This window comes from Pan troglodytes, chromosome 19 (assembly GCF_028858775.2).
Source record: "Pan troglodytes isolate AG18354 chromosome 19, NHGRI_mPanTro3-v2.0_pri, whole genome shotgun sequence".
Classification (NCBI taxonomy): Eukaryota; Metazoa; Chordata; class Mammalia; order Primates; family Hominidae; genus Pan; species Pan troglodytes.
Genome location: NC_072417.2, coordinates 54910487 through 54935552, shown reverse-complemented (window position 1 = coordinate 54935552; position 25066 = coordinate 54910487). Strand labels below are relative to the sequence as shown.

The following is a 25066-nucleotide window of genomic DNA, read 5'->3' as shown; positions in this document are numbered from 1 at the left end:
TCCTGTTGATCCTTACTGATCAGTTCCACTATTTGCAGGGTTTTTTTGGACTTTTTTTGTTGTTGTTGTTGAGACGGAGTCTCGCTCTTCCACCCAGGCGGGACTGCAGTGGCGCTATCTCGGCTCACTGCAAGCTCCGCCTCCCGGGTTCACGCCATTCTCCTGCCTCAGCCTCCTGAGTAGCTGGGATTACAGGCGCCCGCCACTGCGCCCGGCTAAATTTTTGTATTTTTAGTAGGGACGGGGTTTCACCGTGTTAGCCAGGATGGTCTCCATCTCCTGACCTCGTGATCCACCCGCCTCGGACTCCCAGAGTGCTGGGATTACAGGCGTGAGCCGCCGCGCCCGGCCTGGACTTTTTTTTTTGAACGGGTGTGATTATAGCACACTGCAGCTTTAGTTCCTAGCCTCAAGCAATCGTTCTGCCTCAGCCTCCTGAGTAGGTGGAACAACAGATGTGTGCTACTGCACCTGGCCTGCTGCACAATTATTATAAAAATGAATTAAATCCTACCTAGTGGGAGAAAATTGACTGTGATCTTATAATTTTTTGTTCCAGAAACTTTTATACTGTAGAATATATTGTCAGTCATTAAGATTTTCTATTTTTAATTGGGTTAAAATAGGATTGTTGCTTTTTAAAATTACTTTCTGACATCATTGTTTCATGCATTTTTAATGCCTTTAGTCCAGTGGATATAGCAGTACAGGAATCTCCAAGGCAAATGTCAAAAAATAAAAAATAAGCAGATTAGGGAAAGGTATTCTGTGAAATTACCTTCTGATTGTAGTCACATTAACACATCAACTTAAACAATAAAAAATTGTATAATGCAATTGTATCAGGGGTTCCCAAGACCCCCTTCACTGAGGTTTGGTAATTCACTGAGAAGGACTCACAGGACTCAGCAGATAGTCATACTTGGGGCTTTGATTTATTACATTTAATACAGCAAAAAGACACAAAGCAACATTCGAGAAAGGAAAAGGTGCGTGTGTCAAAGTCTGGAGGAAGCCAGGCACAAGCTACAGGAGTCATCTCCTGTGTAGCTAGCAGGATATGCTTAATTCCCCCAGCCTCAAATTTTGACGACACATGTGCAATGTTGTCTACCTTACCAGAGTTTCATTAGAGGCTCAGCACCCATGTTTTCGATGGAGGCTAGTCACATAGGCAACCTCTCCTCTCCCTCACATGTAACAAAACTCTAGACTCCCAGGAGGAAATTAATTGTTCATAGTAAACCACATTTGCACAAACAGTTTAGGCACAGTGAGCCACTCCCTTCTTCTAAGTTAGGGAATGCTGGGAACCCTCCCAAATTCAAGGTCCCAAACACCAGCCAAGGACTAGCCTTGCAAGCAAGCCTTTCTAAGGATGGGTGTCTGATGCCTGCTATATGAAATCTTTGCTGCCCAGCAGCTATGCCCCTGAGTAAATTTTTGGTGTTATCTTAAAATTTTATATAATATAATAGCAAATAATATGATAGACCATAACATGGTACTGGTTTCAGTTGCATCATTCATATTAAATAGCAAGGCTGCTTACAGTTTTGACATTTGGTGACTACTTAACAGGTATTGGTACATAAGTTACTATGGCAATATTAAGTAATTATAATCCGTCCTTCTTATCTGATTAACCTTTCAGTAAAATTGTGGGATAAAGTAGGCATAATAAGTTCTGATTTAAAATTAGAATAAAAATTGTCTTTCATTTTATTTTCATGGATGGACCAGTTTTGATTCATATTGTACTAGATCCCTGTTTACAATTATGAAATAAGATCAGATATTCAATCATTTTTGTGAATTTTTTTTGCCTAAGTATACAATTAAAATTAATTGCTTTATGTGTTTTTATATGCTTCAATTTGGGAGATAGTACTCATATTCTGTTACCTTGATCTTTAGTGATTTGCAATTTTCAAGGTGACTCTGTCTTTTTATAATTTAGGGTAATAGCAAGTTCAGTGAGTATGTGCTTTAAAATTAATAATATTATTTTCTGAGCAGTTTTAGATTCACAGCAAAATTGAGAAGGTACAGAGATTTTCCATATTCCCCATGACCCCTGACATATGAATAGCCTCCCTCATTATCAGTACCCCCCATCGGAGTTCATCAGAGTTGAGGAATCTACCTTTACAGATACATCACCCCCAAGGTCCACAGTCTACGTTAGGGTTCACTCTTGGTGTTGTACATTCTACGGTGTTGGACAAATGTGTGATGGCATGTATATACCCTTGTAGTATCACAGACAAAATAGTTTCACTGCCCTAAATATCCTCTGTCCTCCACTGTTTCGTCTCTTCCTCTCCACTGGTTTCTGGCAACCATTGGTCTTTTTGGTGTCTCAGTAGTTTTGCTTTTTCCAGACTAATCATATAGTTGGAATAAAACAGTGGTGGATATCTTTTTGAATATTTAAACAATAAAGTTCCATGGTAATTTGATTCTGTCATTTTAGATGTTCTTTGTCCTTGCGTTTGTTTTCCTCATGTTGTGTTCATCAGAACAGGATCTGATGGCATATGATTTGACGTGCTGAGAAAGCGTGATCTCTGTAGACGTTTGCCACGTAACGGGGAGGGTGGGGAAAAATGGCATCATGCAGTATTCCACAGCACTAACTGGACCATTGTGCTCTAGGAGATGGGTCCAGATAGACTCTAGCGATGGGACGGGATAATCTCAAGAGCTGGCCTTTATAAAACTAGAATCACAAAGTCTTGCATACTTACCTTGCACTTAAAAAGAAGATCAGGCAGTGAACACTACAGGTGAATAAATATGTTCCTCTCTGGTTCTCTTCCTTTTAGGGATGAGCTTGAAAACCGTCTATATTATTAGAATATGGCTCATCTACAACTAAATGCTCTGTCATAGGAAATGCCAGTGTTTTTCTTTACAATAAATGAAAAATAATTTTGTTTTCACCAGAGAGAGTAACAACTGTTGGCACATTCTGGCAGCTTGAGTGAGCTGATAGTTCTGTTCATATATATTTTTCATACCAGGTAGTACTCCCTGGCAACCTGCCACCACTGTGGAAGTGTTTCTTCTTAAGCTTCTCACTGAATGAACGGTGTGGCTCAGAGTGAATAAGCTCTTTAAGGGAGTGATCTTTCCAGTGGTTCTGTCCATAGGAGGTAAAATGGGAGGTGAATTTGAGCCTTGTTTGTGCTAGGGAAAATAGCTAGAACTCAGTAAACATTGCCAGCATCTGCCCCAGAAGAGGATTAGTGAGAGTGAGTACACTGATCTCCCTTGAGCTCTTCTCCACTGGCAGCTGAAAAGTCTTTGCAAAGATCCTTGTCCCTGGTCTCTTCCCTATGTTTTGCCACATAACACAGCACAGCACCCATAGACCTACACAACAAAATGTACAGTTTTCCCCCCTTATCCATGGGGGTTATGTTCCAAGACCCCCAGTGAATGCCTGGAACTGTGGATAGTACTGAACCCTAGATATGCAGTGTCAGGATAGAAGGAAGAGGATAAGAGTAAAAGGGGGAATAAAGAATGTGGAAGGCAGAGAGTACAGAGAGTAAATGAAGGGAAAAGAAGCAAGTGGATATGATGGAGGGTGGTAAAATGAGATAATACTTCAAAAGAAGAGTGGGGTATTAGAAAGGTGGAAAGAATATAAGGTGAACGTGCAGCACCAAAACTTATCAGATAAGACAAACTTTACTTGCCAATATGTTAGTTGTGCTTTAAGTTTAATTATTTCATCATAGTGTGGCTATACTGATGATTTTAAGCCAGTCAGATATTCTGGTCAGCAAATCATGTGTGTGTGTGTTTTGATTATCAAAAACAAAGAAAGCAATTAATCACCCTTAATAACTATATGGTGGACACAGTCTTTTAAAACATTGATTCTGAAACTTTTTGGCCTGGGGTTCGTTTTATATGATTAAATATTATTGCCTAGAGGTAACCAACACCCTGAATTAAGAATTTATTATGTCCATTCCCTTTTAAAACATTTCATTACATATGTGTATGGTCATAAATAATATGTAGAATTTGTTTTCATGTCCTAAAATTGTATATAAATTGTTTTACACTCTACATATTTTGCAACTTTCTTTTGTCTGGTCACATTACATTTTTGAGGTCAGTCCTTATTGACACAGGAAGCTCTGGTTTTCTATCAAATGACTGGATCTCAAACTCTCTTCATAATGATAAATAAATAATTAAAATAAAGAAAAATTATTGCAAATTCCAAAGAGCTTTTATTTAAGTCGGTTGTGTCTTTTGATATTTACTATTTTAGAAATAAAAACTAAAATATTTTAAAAACAAGCATGCGGCCGGGCGTGGTGACTCACGCCTGTAATGCCAGCACTTTGGGAGGCCGAGGCGGGCGGATCACGAGGTCAGGAGATCGAGACCATCCTGGCTAACATGGTGAAACCCCGTCTCTACTAAAAATACAAAAAATTAGCCGGGCGTGGTGGAGGGCGCCGGTAGTCCCAGCTACTCGGGAGGCTGAGGCAGAGAATGGCGTGAACCCGGCAGGCGGAGCTTGCAGTGAGCCGAGATCGCGCCACTGCACTCCAGGCTGGGTGACAGAGTGAGACTCCATCTCAAAAAACAAACAAATGAACAAAAAAAAAAAAAAAACAAGCACGCACAGCCATACATTCCAATAGCCTTTAGAACTATGACCCATTCACCATTAGAGCTATGATGTTATGACACACCATGTCTATGAAAAGCTCCACTGTACACGTGAAACAGAATGAGAGTGAAAATGGCAAATAACATTTTGTGTTATTTGACGTCTTGGCCCCTCATCTGGATCTTGAACTCCAGGGATTCTCAGATCATAATTGAGAGTCAACATTTTAAACCATATATGTGGTTGTGGATAAATGCACCCTTTATGATGAAATGGACTTTAAACTTTCACTTATGTGTTTTTGGGTTTTTTCTTTCACGTGTCTTAAAAAATTTAAATCTCAGGCTGGGCGCGGTGGCTCACGCCTGTAATCCCAGCACTTTGTGAGGCCAAGGCAGGCGGATCATGAGGTCAGGAGATTGAGACCATTCTGGCTAACGCGGTGAAACCCCGTCTCTACTAAAAATAAAAAAAATTAGCCGGGCGTAGTGGCAGGCGCCTGTAGCCCCAGCTACTCAGGAGGCTGAGGCAGGAGAATGGCGTGAACCCGGGAGGTGGAGCTTGCAGTGAGCCGAGATTGCACCATTGCACTCCAGCCTGGGTGACAGAGCGAGACTCCGTCTCAAAAAATAAAAAAAAAATTTAAATCCGAACAATTTTGTTTATATAGTAAAAAGGAAAATATTTTTGTTATGTATTCCTTTCCTGTCTCGTGGCACTGTGTGCTATTTGGATCTAGTGTGGTCCTAGACTAATCCTGTTCTCACATGGGAACAGTTAGAGCCCTTACGGCTCTTATTTTGCAAATAAATGTATGAAGTTTATCCAAGTATTTGAAAGGAAATTCTGAAGATAGTGGTGCATTGAGGAAAGACCATCTCATTGTAATTAAAATAGTTTTAAAAGTATATTTATTATGAGTTTTTGTAAATCCTGTGTCTCTACAATACATACATACAATGCTGTCATGTATATTTAAGCTTAAAATGGTTAGACATAAATTCTGTTTTAAAAAATGTATATCCACGAAGAATCTTAATGGAAAGCAAAATATGTAATAGAGACTGCTGAGTGAATAAAAGTAAGTAATAGTAAACAGTAAAAATGTAGAAAAGTGAGAGATGATAGTTAATTAAACTTACCTGAATGAATTGTAAGCATAGGACATGTAAAATATAATAAGCCTGAATGCATAGTGTGTTGTGGGAGAGAGCAGGATGTGGGACTGTTTCTGTGAAGAAAGCATGTATACAAGTTAGTCAAATTATTGTGTTATTTACATCCTAAAAATGAAAACTTCGTTTTCGGATTTTTCAGATTGGCATCCTACTAATTTGACCCTTAGTGATGAGACTTGTCAGAGATCCAAGAATCTGAAAGTTGATGATAAATGTCCATCTGTATCACCATCAATGCCTGAAAATCAGTCAGCAACCAAAGAACTGGGACAGATGAACTTAACAGAACGAGAAAAGATGGACCCTGGAGTTGTACTTCTCTCAGGGAATGATACTCTCCATGACCTGTGCCAATCACAGCTACCAGAAAACAAAGAGAGCAAAGAAGGTAACAAAGAAGCATAGAGAATTCAGTCCTAGAGTGCCTCTGCTTGGCTGCATAGAGCTATAGTTCTGACTTAAAAAAACTTTTTCTGGTAAAATGTGCTTTGTGTTTACTCACCTTTTGCACTGAACAGAATACCTTTTGGCAGGATATTTGTGTTCTTCCTTTAACCAAAGCAACATCTAGATAACAGAGAATTAGGGGAAAGCATGATTTTCTTTAGGAAGTAGGATTATATTTAGAATATAGGGACTAAGTATGTTTAGGGACTAACATAGGATTATATTTAGGATAACTTAGTAGAGACCTAAAGATTGCTGACTCAAACACAATGTGGTTTCTTTGCTTTATTTTTACAGCTCTGAATTCACAGCTGTTAGTTATAACTATATGCACTATAATTTAAAAGACACCTTCCCACACCTGTAATCTCAGCACTTTAGGAGGCCGAGGTGGGTGGATCACGAGGTCAGTAGTTCGAGACCAGCCTGGCCAATATGGTGAAACCCCATCTCTACTAAAAATACAAAAAAAACTAGCCGGGCATGGTGGTGAACGCCTGTAGTCCCAGCTACTCAGGAGGCTGAAGCAGGAGAATCGCTGGAACCCAGAAGGTGGAGGTTGCAGTGAGCCGAGATTGCGCCACTGCACTCCAACCTGGGCAATAGAGGAAGACTCCGTCTCAAAAAACAAAAACAAAAACAAAAAAACACCTTCCAAAAGCAAATATTAAGTGACTTCCTATCGTTTCTATGACTTTATGTATTATAGAATTGACTTTCCAAGTCAGTAATTAATGAGACTTATTGAGAATTTGCTGCATAGTATCTCCTTGGCTGTGTCCACATGAGCTACCACCTTGCGTTAATAAATGTGTTCGCTAGGGATGTTGGTTTTGGCATTGACAGTGTTCTATCACCAATGCAAATAAGACCAGGGACCACTCTTGAGAACATTAATGTCCAAGCATCTTAAAATTATACATAAGGCTTTCATAATGTGACTTCTGCTCAGCTCTCCATCTTTAGCCCTTTCCCCCGTGTGCCCTTTCTCTGGTCTTACTGAACTGCTGGTCCTGTCCTGCTGACCCATCCTTTGACTGCAGGCAAACACATACACTCTTTCAGGCCTCTTTCTGCCTTTTGTTGCTGCCTGTCATGCTCTCACTCTTTCCTGTCCCCTACCCCTTCTAATTAGGCTAGCCTCACTCTTCAAGCCTCAGCTCGGGCAGGATCTCTAGAAAAGTCATCTCTGACATGCTTTCTTTTCACTCTTTAAATCCTAGTGCCTAGCACGTAGCAAGACTCAATACATAATTGCTGAGTAAAATAGATAATGACTCTTTGTACAAAGATGATTTTCAAGATTGTTCCCTACAGTCAAGGAGCAAAGGGAATAGACAGGTAAAGCAATAATTGACAGTTCGGGTGGTGGAGATGCAGTAGAAAAATCAGTAAAGTTCTAGGGCAGCCCTAAGGAAGGAGATACCTAGATACCTGTTTACCTGGGGAAAGATGAGGATGAGGGTCAACTTCACCTAGCAGTCTGTTTTTTATTTTATGTATTTTATTTATTTATTTTTAGCAGTCTGTTTTAAAAGATGAAAATATTAATACATTTGTCAGAATAATACAGGGAACCATTTCAGATGTTAGGAAGAGGTTGTACACCAATAAAGGTGTCCACAGTCATTTTGGAAATCATTAATAAGGTACTATTATGAAGTGGAGAACAGTATGCAGCATTGCCTGATAATATTGCTACTGCATTCCAAAATTTTGTTTTGTTTGTGATGGCTTTGTTCATTGATGTTGGGTGGATGAATCTGTGAGTGAATCTTCAACATGATTGTATTTCTTTAACCTGGTGGCATCTAGTGTCTCCCAGAAAGTGGTTTGTTGAAGTTTTGGAGAATTAGAAGTATTTCTTAAAGAAGTAAGTATTCCGCTAAAGATCAAGCTTCATTTAAACTCTCAATTTATGAAATAAAATGAAATGTAATTTAAAATCTATTTTTATAAAGACTATGTCTTTTATCTAACTGTTCTAAGTAGTTTAACTGAACGTTTGGATTTTGCAGCAGAACAAGACTCGGAGCTGACATCAGAGGAAGAGCAAGAAAGACTTAAAGGGTGCGAAAATAAGCAGCCACAGGTGTGGAAACATTTAAACTAAAATCTAAATTTCTGGTTTAATACTCTTTTCTTTGCTTTAATAATATAAGCTAGCCCAAATGAAATTACCTCTCAGACTAGCCTTTGAGAATCAATAGATCCTTAGTTAATATTTAATTTTAAATACATTTAAACTAGTTATAAAACACAATATTGTTAGAATCTATCATAACTTATAGTTAATCTTTACCCTTGGAGTAGAGGCAAACATTCCAGAATTTTGTTTGCTCTTCCATTCTTACAATATCCTTACGGGATAAAGAAGGTAATGTCAATTATTGACTTATATTATTAAGCAACAGAAATTATGAACAATTTAACAGTGATGGCCACTGAGTTGGATTCATGGTATAAGAGTAATCATGGCCAGTGGCTCAAATTTTGCAGTTTTATATTGCCAGTTACTAATGCCTAGGTTAAAGATGTGGCCTTTCATTGACTTCACGGTCTACATTCAGTGAGAGTGGGGTTATGAAATCAACCCAACTGCCTATTAAGGGAATCATACCTTGCAGAATGGGATCTTTGGTGTTAGGGTACAAACAATAACTTTCTAACTTTTTAGATGCAGAAACTTAGTAAGAATTATCTTTAAAGTTTTAGTTAGTGTTATTAGGGGACCGTAGTATATGTTAGAACTGAACTGAAGAAGATAGTCTAGATATATAACCCTATGATGTTACAGTATATAATTTGAATTAAAACTTAAGAATTTGCTTTTCTTTCTGATTGGTGTTGATTCGGGCTCCTAATAATTTGAAGATTGCCTACCCTCCAGTTAGTAATCTATAGAACTTACATGTAGTAATATATAGTACTTACATGTAGTAATATGTAGTACTTACATGTACTGTAGGGGCTCACTTTTCAAGTGAGAAAGCCTTTGTAATACTAGAAATCATCTGCTAATTCATTTTTGGTAGATTTAACACATAATGAATTAAGTTTATTCCAAACAAACAGTGACAAAGTTAAGTTTGCTGGTTCATATTTTTCTCCTCCTTTCAGCTAAGACAATTTTTTTTTAACTTCTTAGTTACAAGCCAGTGATTTGGGAGTAGCTAAACCTAGATGAAGAAGTTTAACAGTTAAATTTTCATTTTAATTATTTGTGAATTTTTCCTTGTTCATACCTGTTATTTAAGGACAAAGCTATTTTTAAAACATGTAGCCCAACAGAGAAGACACCCAAGAAACAAAACAAGCAAATTAATCTTCCACTTTTGCATCTGCAGAAAACGTCTCAAGAACCAGAAATGGCTAAGGATTGTGATAGAGAGGATATACCTATATATCCAGTACTTCCTCATGTGCAAAAATCTGAGGAAATGTGGATTGAACAAGGCAAATTAGAGTGGAAAAACCAATTAAAACTCATCATAAATGAGTTAAAGCAGAGGTTTGGTGAAATTTATGAAAAATACAAAATTCCTGCTTGTCCTGAGGAAGAGCCACTACTTGATAACTCTACAAGAGGAACAGATGTGAAGGATATTCCCTTTAATTTGACAAATAACATACCTGGTTGTGAGGAAGAAGATGCATCTGAAATATCTGTCTCAGTGGTATTCGAGACATTTCCTGAACAAAAAGAACCCAGTCTCAAAAATATCATCCATCCATGCTATCATCCATACCCTGGGTCCCAGGAACATGTTTGCCAGTCATCTTCTAAGCTTCATTTACATGAAAATAAATTAGACTGCGCAATGATAACAAACCAGGCATTGGACATATTTTTAGTACAGATAAGAACTTTCATAATGATGCAAGCACTAAGAAAGCAAGGAACCCAGAAGTGGTTACGGTTGAAATGAAAGAAGACCAAGAGTTTGATTTGCAAATGACAAAAAATATGAACCAAAATAGTGACCGTGGCAGTACAAATAACTATAAAAGCCTGAAACCTAAATTGGAAAATCTGAGTTCTTTACCACCAGATTCTGACAGAACATCAGAAGTATATCTACATGAAGAATTACAGCAAGACATGCAAAAGTTTAAGAATGAGGTCAACACATTGGAAGAAGAGTTCCTGGCTTTGAAGAAAGAAAATGTTCAACTTCATAAAGAGGTAGGGTTTTACTTGCTGCCACTCTTTGTTTTTTCTCTCAATTATCTGGTCCATTCTGATTTTCCACTTAGGAAAAGCGTATGAAAAGCATACAGTTTGGTTGTCTAAATCTGTAATTGTGTGTAGAAACAGATGATTTCTAAGTAATAGGAGTTTAGGAAAACTTTCTCATAATCTTTGTTTCTTAATTGACCTAAGTCTCTCTGTCAGTCTTCCAAGTGGCGTATGGATTGTGAAACTCATTTAGCCATATATCATGTGACCTTCAGAACCAGGAGAGGCGTCAAGAAAATCGCTAAAGGAAATGTGATGAGCTTGAGGGCTTTTTCCTTTTACCAACTTAAAGATGAGTTGTGTCTAACAATAAGATGGGAATACAGTAGAAAGGAAGCAATGACTAAGAAGAGATATAAAAATGTATCTAGCAGGCGTGGTGGCAAACACCTGTAGTCTCAGCTACTAGGGAGCCTAAGGCAGGAGGATCATTTGAGGCCAGGCATTCTGGGCCATAGTGTGCTATGCCGATCAGGTGTTCACACTAAGTTCGGCATCAATATGGTGACCTCCTGGGAGCGGGGCACCACCAGATTTGCTAAGGAAGGGTGAACCAGCCCAGGTCGGAAATGGAGCAGGTCATAAGTAACTCCTGTGCTGATCAGTAGTGGGATCGTGCCTGTGAATAGCTACTGCATTCCAGCCTGGGCAACATAGTGAGACCTCATCTCTTACCAAAAAAAGAAAAGAAAAGAAAAAAAAAGTATCCAGCCCTGAGAGCTGCAGCAAATATTCCTGGCCAATGAATCTGTTTATTGTGCTTTTCAGGTTTTTCTGTTTAACTCAAACTGTTGGAACTTAGAATTGCATCATGACCACTTTAAATATTTTTCAACAACAAGCATATACACTTTAATATATTTGTTAATATAACTACTCTCCACTGTTTCTGTTGAATCAGACCTTTATGTTATGTTGCTTAATAAAGTACAATAAGCTTTGGCATATATATTTTTTCCATGTAAGTAGCATAAATGCTCAGCCAAACACTTGGTATATGGTGCCAAAGTAGAAAGCTGAGTCTTCTACATTGATTAGGGCAGGCCTCCCACCCTCCGCTAAGGCATTAAATTATTTTACCCAAGTCACACTTTTAACCTATCTGATTAATTTGCCAAATTTGTCTGATTCAGCATTATGGAATTGTACTGTCTCTTTTGGTGCCACAAAATGCTACGTAATGGCACTTTAGGGGCTTTGGATCAATCATTTTAATCTTTTTTGACTTTAGCCCAGTTATCAATAGAGAGTGAGCTAAAGTAGATTCTTATACTGTATATCCTCCAGCTATAAACTTTTATGGCTATTGAATGTGAAATTTGGGAAGCATCTCATTTCCAGAATTCCACCCTAGCTCAGCAGTTTCACTCTGCTTTTTGTGTTGTGGCAGACTTGTATTTCAGTAAGCACCTTCACCTTTTTGATATCTCAGGATTCAAATGAAAAAAAAAACAAAAAAACAAAAGACAGAAGTTAGTGGGGGAAAAGAATAGCTTAGTGCAGAAAAGGGAAAGCTTCCTTTCTTTTCCTGAAACCCCACAGTGTTGTATCCTCTCAATCTGGCTGTTTAATATGAAAGTCAAGTGGCAAAGACAGAAGAAGACACGCTTTGTGTCTTTACCTTCTTATTTCCATTTGTGCCAGTCAAATGAGGTAAAAATTCATAATACATAGTGAAGGGTGTTTGGGAATAAAAGCACAAAATTAAGAAGGGCCCTGCTTGAAATTTTGGAAAATTCTGTCTCATTCATTGAAACAGAAATGAAGCTGACTTTACAAAAATGTTGATGATAAAATTATAATAATTATAATTATATGATGATAGTTCCAGATGTGACAAAATTAAAGTAAGCACCAAATATTTTAATGACTAAAATTATAATTAAACTGAGTCAAGTGATGATGAAATCAATGCAAACAGAAAAAAGTTCTTTGTATTGAATAAAGCAATAACAATCATCCTGAACATCAAACTCTCACTCAAGGTTGAAGAAGAAATGGAGAAGCACAGAAGTAATAGCACAGAATTATCAGGAACCCTAACTGATGGTACTACTGTTGGCAATGATGATGATGGACTAAATCAGCAGATTCCTAGGAAGGAAAATGGAGAGCATGACAGGTAAGCCTATAGCAGCGTTTAACAGGAGACAATTGGTCAAGCGTGGTGGCTCACGCCTGTAATCCAGCAATTTGGGAGGCCAAGGCGGGTGAATCACCTGAGGTCAGGAGTTCAAGACCAGCCTGACCAACATGGATAAACCCCATCTCTACTAAAAATACAAAATTAGCCAGGTGTAGTGGTGCATGCCTGTAATCCCAGTTACTCAGGAGGCGGAGGCAAGAGAATCGTTTGAACCTGGGAGGCGGGGGTTGTGGTGAGCCGTGATCATGCCATTGCACTCGAGCCCGGGCAACAAGAGTAAAACTCCATTTCAAAAAAAAAAGCAAAAACAGAAACAAAAACAAAAAACAGGAGACAATTATGTGCTATGAAATGAATCCTAATTTGGGCTAATATTCATGATGAACAGATTTTATACTTTTACTAGGATATTCAGCCTTCCTTGGTTATCAGAAAAATGCAAACTAACAATGAGACACCATGTTTTCCAATCATATTGATATTTTATTTAAAAAATCGGAAGTATTGGCAAATGTGAAGAAAAAGGCGTTTTCATACACTTGTTAAATGAAATTGATGAATCCTTTTTGCAGGGTAATTTAGTAGCATGTATCAAAATTTCAAATATGTCACTTCTTTAACCTAACAACTTCACTTTTGGGACAAGATCCTACAGGAAAATATGACTTGTGTAAACACATACACATATGTGTTAAGGACATTGATTACATGTAGTATGTAACATACAATAGGCTAATAGGTTAAATATATATAATGTTAAGTATATATGATATATTTATGTTAAGGATATTTATATGTGTTACATATATACTTATGTATAAGGATATTTATTATAGCATTGTAATATCAAGAAGTTGGAGTTAGTCTAAATCCTTAGCAATAAGGAAATAGTACAATTGTCATACCCAGAAAATAATGTAGCATGCACTCATTTTAATAAAAGAAGTTGTTAGACCAGGAGTGTACTGATTATTTCACAATTAAAGTCTATTTAAAGCCTTTAGTTTGATGACACATCTTAAGCCAGTTTTGTTGGAATTCTGGTAATATCTGCTGAGTTACAAAAGGAAGCTAGCAACATGCTACATTGACACTGTACCTTGTTAGCAACAGAATTCTAGTTATTAAATTTTTGTTTTTTGCTGTCCATGTGTGAGTGCTGAAATACCAGATCCTCAAATTAATCTGAATATTGCCAAGGGATTGCACATGGGGATTCATGTTCCGTGTCAGCTTTTCAATATACTGGGTAAAACTTACTAAAATACAACAGAGGATCTTAGCTCTACTGAACCAAGAATTGGACAGCTGTTTTTGTAAAGAGCCAGTTAGTAAATATTTTAGGCCTTGTGAATTATAAAGGGCATAAGTGTGGCTGCATTTCAAGGAAATTTCCTTATGAAATCAGGCAGTGGGCTGGATTTGCTCCACAAGCACCGATTTGTTGATCCTTGTGCTAAAACCCAGGTGCTGTTATGCAGTGAATCCTCTTTTTAAAGGTACCCTACATGCATACCATTATCCTTTCTTTTAAGAGATAATGTATTTCAGTAGGAAACACACCATATTTTTCAACAGTAGCTTCATATAATTTAGATAAATTTGATTTACAAAATAAGATTATTTTCTGCACTTGTCCCCTTTTATTCTTGTTATAGAATTCCGTATTTTGACTATTACTTTGTATATTTGGTGAGTATAAAATATTCTAGAGTTAGATGATTTTTATCAAGCAAGAAATACTTCTCCTGAAACTTTTAGTCTTCCTTGGTCTTTATGTATAAGCATGAGCAAAATGATAATCAGCTTATATAATCTAGAAATATTCAAGAGGTCTTTTGGTTTTATAAGTTAATGAATTTTTATTTAATACCTTCATCTGGCATTTCAAAAATGCCATATAGATATGATTTAAAAAAAACTTTTAAAGGGTAAAAATATAGTATATAGTTATATAAGAATTGAAAAATACAGCTAAACGAAAAGAAAATTAGATCATCTACAGTCATGCCCCTAGGTATGCTGGCCTTGAAAGAATGGTTTATACTCATGGATTCAGATTTCTTGTCCATTCACTCTTGAGCTGATACCAGTAATTTTCACTCCCACCTCTCTTCCAAGATTGTTGTTCTCAAGTTTACCATTGATTTGTAAATCTAGACATTGTTTCTTAGACCTCATTTTATTTAACCTGTCAGCAATATTGGACCCAATGGAAAACTCTCTCCTCCATAACAGTGTCTTCACTTGGCTTTCAGGATCTCACTCACCTGGCTTTTCTTCCTGCCTTTCCAGTCCATCTGTCATAGTCTGTTTTGCTTTCTTCTCATATCCCACCTTTTACACATTGATATGTCCCAGGACTGATATGTCCCAGGACTCAGTCCTCAATCTTCTTTCTCATGACTTTTACTACCTTGTGTGTGCTAATGATTTCCAAATGCGTGTCTCCAGCCTAGATCTCTCTCCTTAATTCCAGACTTCTATACCAACCTGCCTACTTGACATCTCTGTTTGATTGGTCACGAACTGTTGGGTATCACAAACTTACCAGGTCCAAGATTGGGGTACCGATATTCTTTCTCATACCTACCCCTCACATGGTCTTTCCTACTTGCATTAATGGCAACTCTTGCAGTTGCTCTGCTAGAAACTAAGGTGTCGTCATTGACTCCCCTCTCTCTCTGACACCTCACATCTAATCTGTCAGCAGATCTTGTCAGGAGTACCTGAAGAATATATCCAGAAGCCAGTCATATCTTCCATTTCCAAGCCACCACCATCTGCTCTCTAGATGCATGTAATAGACTGTTAATTGGTCTGTTTTTTTTTTTTTTGAAGAAACCTCTTTTCATTAATCCTTAACTCAGTGGCCATACTTAAAACATAAGTCAGATGATGTCATTCTTCTGCTCAGATCCATCTGATTGCCTCCCATTTCACTCTGAGTATGTGTCAGGGTTCCTCCTCATACCTAGAAGGCAACACACAATATGCCCTGTTCTCTCTCTCACTTAAACTTCTGTTTCTTATTCCCTTTGCTGTGCTTCAGCTACACTAAACTTCTTGCTCTTCGTTATCTATCACAGTTGCTTAAACACCCCAGGCACACCTCTGTACTGGGCAGTTCCCTGTGTCTGGGATGCCTTTTCCTCAGATAGCCTCCTGGCTTTCTTTTTCCATTCCTTCAGTTCTTTACTTAAAAGCCCCTTTCTCAATAAGGACTTTTCTGGCCATCCTAGAATTCCCACTATCCCTCCTCTCAAACCTGTAAACATTTCATTTTCCTGCTTTAGTTTTTCTCCTTTAACACTGTATATTTTGCCTAATCTATCTATGGTTATTGTGTTTATTTCACTCCCATGAGTAGGATGTTTGTGTGCCTAGAAAAGGGCCTAGCTTGCAATAAGTAGCTACTCAATAAATATTTATTAAATGAGCAACTGAAGTTTACCCTTTGGTGTATTGTTTTAAACATTAGATTGATTCTCAGGTAAAAAAAAAAAAAAAAAAGAAAAAGAAAGATTTCACATGGGTTCATTCTAACACTTTTGCCTAGAAATTATATGCGTTTTTGGATTTTTTGGCTCTTTGTAATAAGCTACATTCTTTGTATTAATAGTTTTCCATTTAGAGAGAAAAGCTCAATATTGTGGTTACTCACTATTTATTCTTTTACTAATAATCATGATAGTTTTACTTATGATAAAATGGATCAAAGGAATTACATAGTTCATTGGTAATTTATAAAGAAAATTAAAATATAAGGGTGGTAAATTTAATGGACTTAAAATTGTTTCCAATTGATTATGAACCTTCAGTATTTGAAGTTAAAAGACCAAGTTGGCATGTGTTGCTTTCTATAAGAGAGCTATGCTCATCAGGCACTCTGTATTCTGACAGAGCAGCTGTTGATCTTACATAGGGTTGCGGGAGGAGCGGGCTTGAAGCATTGGCAGACTCTCAGCGGCATAAGAGGGTTAACGTCATCTGGAGAAACATGGCTATCTGAGTGAGGCTGCTGTGGGTTGGTTAACACTCCCAGGCTTGTGGATTGGAGCGAGTTTGTGTTTAATTGGCTGTCTTTCCGAAGCAAGTGGCGCACATTGATATTGGTTGGTGAGAGAGGCCGATGGTCACTGATGATTGACTGCATTTACAACTGGCTGTGGGTGGTTGCTTGTTACAAATGTAGCTACTAAGTTTGAGACAACTTTAAACTGCAGTTTTCTGTTTAAAATTTGCCTTCCATCAACTATGTTTAAAATGAAAATGATTTCGTATTCCAGAACTATAGACTTAATTTGGAAGTGTGGGTCAAGAGGAATTGTTTAATAATTGCTCTCAGGAAGATCTCTTTTTTTGATGCTTAGTCTTAACCAGAAGAATTCACTACATAGTTAAAAAACAAGCAAACAAACAAACAAAAAGCAATTATTAATTTTGTTTCAGTTTTTAGTATTTTCAGAGACTTCTGCTAAACTCCTAATCTCCAGTGGGAAATGTTTGTCTCTTTGTTAATGTATGTAGTTATATGATAGTGATATTCTTTTTTTATTCCTTAATCTTTTTTTGTTCACTTTCTCTTCCATGCAATGATAGTGATATAATGTGTGTTTACTTCATAAAAAAGTAATTACAATTTTCTGCTGGCAAATCCAGCTTTTTATATTAAGACTAAGTACTAGACTAAATATGTGGGAAACTTACCAAATTATTTTATTTTCAAACAAACATATAACTAATGAGAATATTGCTATTTTTGAACAATATATAATGACATTTAGGAATTTTAACACTAAGATTTTTTTCTTCCCGAGACATTTCCTTGATTTCTTTCATGTAATATGTGCCTGTTATTTTTAAAACTTGGTTTAATCTGTTTAAACATTATTATATTTAAAAACAAAACCCAAAACATAGCACAGATCTAAATATGAGTTTCATGTGTGAGAGTCATTGCCTGTGTGCAGTGGATTCCAGCTGGTTTTTTTTTATTTTTTTTTGAGACGCAGTCTCGCTCTGTCGCCCAGGCTGGAGTGCAGTGGCGCCATCTCAGCTCACTGCAAGCTCCGCCTCCTGGGTTCCCGCCATTCTCCTGCCTCAGCCTCCCGAGTAGCTGGGACTACAGGCACCCGCCACCGCACCCGGCTAATTTTTTTGTGTTTTTAGTAGAGACGGGGTTTCACCGTGGTCTCGATCTCCTGACCTCATGATCCGCCCGCCTCGGCCTCCCAAAGTGCTGGGATTACAGGCGTGAGCCACCGCGCCCGGCCAGCTGTTTTTTTTCTTTTCTTTTCTTTTTTCTTTGTGACAGAGTCTCACTCTGTCACCAGGCTGGAGTGCAGTGGCAATCTCAGCTCACTGCAACCTCCAGCTCCTGGGTTCAAGCGATTCTTCTGCCTCAGCCTCCCGAATAGCTGGGACTACAGGTGCGCCACCATGCCCAGCTAATTTTTGTATTTTTAGTAGAGATGGGTTTCACCATGTTGGCCAGGATGGTCTTGATCTATTGACGTCATGATCCGCCCGCCTCAGCCTCCCAAAGTGCTGGGATTACAGGTGTGAGCCACTGCACCCAGCCGACTCCAGCTTTTTAGTGTGGCATTCATCTTCCATTCTTACTTTCTTTGTGTTTTACGCTTTTCCTTTCAAGTTCCTAGGAAACACCCAGACTCCATGGGACTAATCTTTGTGCTGTCATTCCATTCTCCAAGTGGAGTAGTTTTCTCTATTTTTTCCCTGGTGAGCTCCTCTTATATTTTGCCTCTTCTGTAACGCCTTCCTTGTGCTAAAATATAACTTTCCATATATCAACTCTTAAACTACACATTGTATCATAATTGCATATTACCTGGTTTTTGAGGCAGGAAATATATATTTCTTTATATGTTGTTGATAATTCATAACTGTGTTTTTTGAATTAATGAGTTGAGATGGGGAAGAGTTGGAATTTTACAGAATTTTTTTTATTTGTTATCAGTAGAATTATTATAAAACATTGGCTTTTTGTAGATTTTTTAAAGTTGTGGTTCTGCATTACATATGAAGGAAGTAAAGAAAAATGAAAATTAAAAATGTACCTCAAAATAATCTCTGATTACGCCAGTGTTTGAGAAGGCTAATTTAGTAACTTGTGGTCTGCTACAAGGAGATGATGACAGCAGTTTAAGTGAAATAGATGAGGTTGAAAGAAGTTAAAATGTATAAGTTCTTTATTTCTCTGAGAAGGAATATTCCCAGTGGTTACTTTTTCTGGAAATAGGAAATAGTGTAGTCTGCCAAAGCTAGAGAATACTCAACTATATCAATGCTGAAAGACTGATTATGATGAGGGCTGGTAACTTTGACAAGGAGCAGTTTGAATAAATAATTACTGTGGAATCCTGACTGTAGTGGATAAGCATAGATACCCCTTGAGGGAACCGTTATTGGGAAAGGCAACAGAGAAATGAGTGATAACTGAAGAAGAATGTGGGATTCAAGGGAATTTTCTTTCTTTTTTATTTCAAAATAGAAGCTTTTAGAGTGTGTTTGTATGCTGCTGGGAATGATAGGGACAAGGATAACATGTTTATGAGATTTAATTTTGTATGTCTAAGTGTTTGAAAGCTCGATTCATTATCTTTTGTAGGTTTTTAGCAAACTAATTGTCCTTAAAGTGTTTATTCACGTAGAGTTTTATGGTAAGAGTTTGTTCCTTCAGCATTGGTTCAGAAATGTAACATATTAGCATAACTGAACCTGTGAATGGTGACCTAAAATTTAAACTATCATATGCAGATTGTTTTTAATTGTGAAATAATAAACATGCAAACACTTAGGCCATACTGAATAGAATTTAAACATCCCTGATGAATAGGTATGATCTGCTGAGGTACTCTAAAATGTCAGGAGTATCAACTTTATAGTTGTTTAGATTCTGGGGAGAAGGGGAGGGTTTTGTTTAAGTACTTTAGAAAAGCTAACTGTTGACAATCTATCAGATTATTACTTCTGGATTATAAAGTGTTTTTTTTTTTTTTTTTTTTTTTTTTTTGAGACAGAGTCTTGCTCTTTCACCCAGGGTAGAGTGCAGTGGCACAATCTTAGCTCACTGCAACCTCCACTTCCCAGGTTCAAGCGATTCTCCTGTCTCAGCCTCCTGAGTAGCTGGGATTACAGGCGCCCGCCACCGTGCCCAGCTAATTTTTGTATTTTTAGTAGAGACGGGGTTTCATCATCTTGGGAAAGCTGGTCTTGAACTCCTGACCTCGTGATCCATCCACCTCGGCCTCCCAAAGTGCTGAGATTACAGGCGTGAGCCACTGCACCTGGCCTATAAAGTTTTTTAAAAAAATATTTAATCAAGTTGACCTACAATGGATTATAAAGTTCTGAAGTATCAAAACCATGTTTCCCTGGACCAACATTGCCATCAGCATGTATTGTGTGCTCAATGAGTATTTATTTGTTGAACGCGTGAATGAATGGGTGAATACATGAGTGAATACCTGTTGATGGATTTCATTAAAAATACTTTTTAGTTTTTTGAAAGTAGGTTTCTAAACTTGCCTCTGTATAAAGTTTTTTTATTAGAAAAAAATTGCAAGATTCTGACATTATTTATAGTTGTAGTCAGAAATGGAATGACAATGTGGGTTCATCTGCTATCATCTCTCTTTAAAACACTTGAAAATAAATGTTACCTTCACAGCATATCATGAAGCACATGTTTTTGAGGCAGAATTCTTGGGTTTGAGTTCTGGGTCTGCTACTGACCAGCTGTATGGGCTGAGGACAGTCACTTGGCCCTTCTGTGCCTATTTTCTTTCTTTATAAAATTCTTAATATGTTACTGACCTCACAGAATTGTTATGAGGATTATATGAGTTTGACACATGGACAGTGCTCAGAATGATGCACAGTACCTGCATAGTAAGTCCAGAAAAAGTTTACTAATATCATCATTAAAAAAGGGTTTCCCTTATATAAGAATGTGAGTAATATTTTCCAAATAGGTTTTAGTGCCCATAAAAGCTTGTTTTTATTGAAAAGGACAACAATGAGAAGACCCTGGTATATTTATTTTTATCACGTAATGCAGGTAACATGTTTTTTTCTTTTGGTTTTACTATGAGAAATCTTGACCTAAATTTAATTCTTTGTAATTATATTAGTAGTAGTAAATTTCTTTATCCCTTAATGTTGCTGTTTCTGTTTATAGTTTAATGTCCGTTGTAGAAAATTACTGCATTTTACATTACCTGTAAAAAAATTACCTATACACTTGATGAATAGAAGTAACACAAATGCAGACATCTTATATGATAAAACAGTAGTGTTAGATATTCTTTGTATTTTACATCTTTGCTATTTTTCTAAAAGGAATTGTTTTTTTTTTTCAGGCCTGCAGATAAAACATCTAATGAAAAGAACGAGGTATTGTAAAAAAGGAAATGATCTAAAATATTGTTTTTAAAAAACAAGTTCTAAAAGGTAAAAATGAAAAAAACAAGATGTTTTGTTGTAAGGCTGTTTGCTTAGAAAAAGTGATGAAGAAACAGTAACCGTTGATAATGGTACCTTTTAAGAACAATCTGTTGCTTTAAGAAGTACCTGTATTTTTGCTCACACACAACAAATGGAGAAATACCGCTTCTGTACCTTTAGTATATGCTATAAATCTTTCGAGGACATTTTGAAACAGTATTATTTATCTTATAGGTCAAAAACCAAATATATCCTGAGGCTGACTTTGCTGACTCAATGGAGCCATCTGAAATAGCCTCAGAGGATTGTGAATTGTCTCACTCTGTTTATGAGAATTTTATGTTGCTGATTGAACAACTTAGAATGGAGTGTAAAGGTAGGACCACTGCATAAATGCAAGGCCTTTTGATGTATCCTGCAGTAATGTGTGTATACGTTGCTGAGAACTGACGTGTGATAGTGAAGCTCATCTCAGAAATACGCTCAGTGTTAAAATAGAGAACTAACTTATACTCTACACCAAAGAGCTATGATAACTCCACTGTACTTTTCTCAGTATGAGTGGCATTCCCAGTCTTTTTTGTTGACTTTTTCTCTCCTATTCCTTCCCCCAGTGTCAGGTTACCATTTTTTTCTCCTCCTGGAATGCTGCGAGAATCTTAGGAATCTTAGAGCTGTTTTCCCAAATACCCCACCTCCTAAAACCATGGTCTACTCTGCAATCATAATGATAAATTTTTAAAAATTTGGATCTGATCATGTTACTCCTTTGCTTATAACTCAGCTACTACTTCTTATTGCTATAAGGTTAGAGATCTGAATCCTCTAGCTTTATCCTGCATCATTTTTACTCTTCTCTTTCTCTGTGTCCCACTCTGTGTCTTATATGTTTGTTCCAGCACTGATAGCTTCAGTGAGGTATAACTGATATATGATAGACTGCACGTATATAAAATATACAATCGTGTGCACATTTGAAACCACCATAATCAGGAGAGTTAACATGTTCATCATCCATAAAAGTCTCTTCTTGTCCCTTTGTCTTTCTTTATTAAGAAACTGCTAAATTGTTTTCCAAAGTATTTGTATTGATTTTGCATTCCAACCAGAGGTATACGACATTTCTCGTTGTTCTGTATCATCACAAGCTCTTATTATTGCTGTTTTTAAATTTTGAAATTTTAGCCATTCTGATGGGTGTGTATTATGCATATCATTATGGTTTTAATGTGCATTACCCTAAGGACTAATAATGTTGAGCATCTTGTATATGCTTATTTGCCACCTGTGAACTGTCTTTTCCAATCTGGGTAGCTTATGAACATTTAAAATTGAGATTCGATTCAATCAGCTTTTTTACATACACCAAAGATAGTCAAACCTTTTCATTTTCAAACTGTTATCTTACTAAACATAGTAAATATTTTAAACTTGTGACAAAATGGTCTCTGTCACAGCCAATCAACTCTGCCATTGTAGTATGAGACCAGCCATAGACAATACATATGTTAAAAAACACAGCTGCATTCCATTAAAACTTTATTTGCAAAAATAAGAAGCTGCCCCGCAGGTTGGATTTTACCCATCCCTATTATGTGATCATGATTGTGAATAAAGACAGTTTTACTTCTTCTTTTCAAGTCAGGTAGCTTTTATTTCCTTTTCTTTCCTAACTGCACTGGCTTCAGTGCAATGGTGACTAAAATAGTGAAAGGAGACATTCCTGTATTGTTCCCGATCTTACAGGGAAAGCATTCAGTTTTTCATCATGACACATGTTAGTTGTGGGTTTATCAGAGATGCTCTTTATCATGCTGATGGCGTTCCCTTGTATTCTTTGGTTACTGAGAGGGATTTTTTTTTTTTAATCAGGAATGAATGTTGTATTTTATCAAATGCCTCTATCTATGGAGATGATCATATGGTTCTTCTCTTTTAGTTTTTTAATGTGGTGAATACTTATATTTTAATGTCAAACAAGCCGTGTATTTAGGGATAAACCCCACTTGTTTATGATGTATTATCTTTCTAATGTATCATTGGATTTGATTTGCCAAAGCTTTATTTAGAGCGTTTTAAAAGACTATTTTTTAGAGTAGTTTTAGCTTCACAGCAAAATTGAAAGTAAGGCACAGAGATTATCCCTGTACTCCCTGCCCCCACACGTGCATAGCCTCCACAATTATCAATATCCTCACCAGAGTGCTACACTTGATCTCATTGATGTTCCTGAATTGATAATCATAATCACCCAAAGTCCATAGTTTATATTAGGGTTCAGTCTCGGTGTCTTATATTCTGTGAATTTGGACAAAAGTATAAGGACATGTATTTATCACTGTAGTATTATCCAAAGTAATTTCAGAGCTTTAAAACTCCTTTGTGCTTCATCTGTTCATCTTTTCCCACCTTCCCTCCCCAACTCTTGGCAACCACTGACTTTTTTTACTGTGTCTATAGTTTTGCCTTTTCCAAAATGTCATTTAGTTGGTATCAGACAGTGTGTAGCCTTTAGACTGGCATCTTTCACTTGGTAATATGCCTTTGTGGTTCCTTCATGTCTTCTCATGGCATGATAGCTCATTATCGCATGGCTGTACCAGAAGTCGTTCACTCACCTAAAGGAAGATATCTTGGTTTCTTGAGAAACTGGTTACATTTTTACGTCCATGTTCATGAGGGAGTTTTCTCTTTTTGTAATATCGTTGTCAGATTTTGGTTCGGGGTAATGCTAAAGTGACAGAATGAGTTGTATTTCTCCTCTATTTTTTTTTGAGGGCAGGGGGAGAGGTCATGTAAAATTGTTATATTGCTTCTTAAATATTTGGTAGAATTCACCAGCATAGCTATCTGGGCCTGGAGTTTTCTTTCTAGGAAGGCTTTACTTATGCTTTCTTTTAGAGATACAGGACAGTTCATGTTATTCCTTCTGAAATTGGACCTTGGTAATTTTTGTTTTTCAAGGAAAGTGTCCATTTTATCAAAGTTGTCATGTTTAGTCACATAAAGCTTATCTTATTATATTTCTATTCTTTTAGTATCTGTAGAATCTATAAAAATGTCATATTACTATGTTTCTGAAATTAGTAATTTGCATCTTCTTTTTTATGATCAACCTGGCTAGAGTTTTATCACTTTTATGGACCTCCTCAAAGTGTGTGATTTTATTGATTTTTTTCCTATTGTTTTTCCGTTTTATTGGTTTCATCTTTGATGTTTTGGTCTGTTCGGCCTGCTATAACAAAATACCATAGACTGGGTAGCTTATAAACAACAGAAATAGATTTCTCACCAAAGTCCAAGATCTAGGTGCTGGCAGATTTGGTGTCTGGTGAGGGACCAATTCCTGGTTCATAGATCTCTTTTTTCCCCCTGTGTCCTCACATGGCAGAACAGGTGAATGAGCCCTCTGGGGTCTGTATATATAAGGGCACTAATCCCACTAATGAGGGCTTGGCTCCCATGAGCTAATTACCTCCACAAAGCCCCACCTTCTGATAACATCACCTCTGTGATTAAGTTTCAGCATATGAGTTCTGGGAGGATGCAAATGTCAGACCATACCAGATGCTTATTGTATCATTTCCTCTGCTTGCTTTGAGTTTAATTTGTTCTTCTTCTTTTTCAGTTTCTTCTCTTTTTTTAGTTTCTTAAGATAAAAGTCAAGACCATTGACTTGAGAGTCTTCTAATATAGACATTAAGTGCTAAAAAATTTTAAGTACTGTTGTAGCTGTGTTCCACAAATCCTGATATGTAGTATTTTCATTTTCATTCAGTTCAAAATACTCTCGAATTTCTCTTTGCATCGTGTCTTTGACCTAGGGTTATTTAGATGTGTATTACTTTGTTTTAAAATATTTGAATATTTTGATGAGATATTTTGTTACTAATTTGTGACTTGATTGCCATGTGATCAGGGAACATACTTTGTATGACTTA

At 37.0% G+C, this 25066-nt stretch overlaps 1 protein-coding gene across 1 annotated transcript in view; it reads left to right on the top strand.

Annotated features, from left to right (window-relative positions):
• Positions 1 to 25066, top strand: part of LOC750927 (coiled-coil domain-containing protein 144A) — a 105688-nt gene that overhangs the window by 9080 nt on the left and 71542 nt on the right. Inside the window, 7 exon segments of the mRNA XM_054670450.1 lie at positions 5960 to 6208; positions 8286 to 8359; positions 9615 to 10083; positions 10086 to 10453; positions 12493 to 12629; positions 21041 to 21074; positions 21360 to 21501. Of these exon segments, the coding sequence (XP_054526425.1) occupies positions 5960 to 6208; positions 8286 to 8359; positions 9615 to 10083; positions 10086 to 10453; positions 12493 to 12629; positions 21041 to 21074; positions 21360 to 21501 (1473 nt within the window).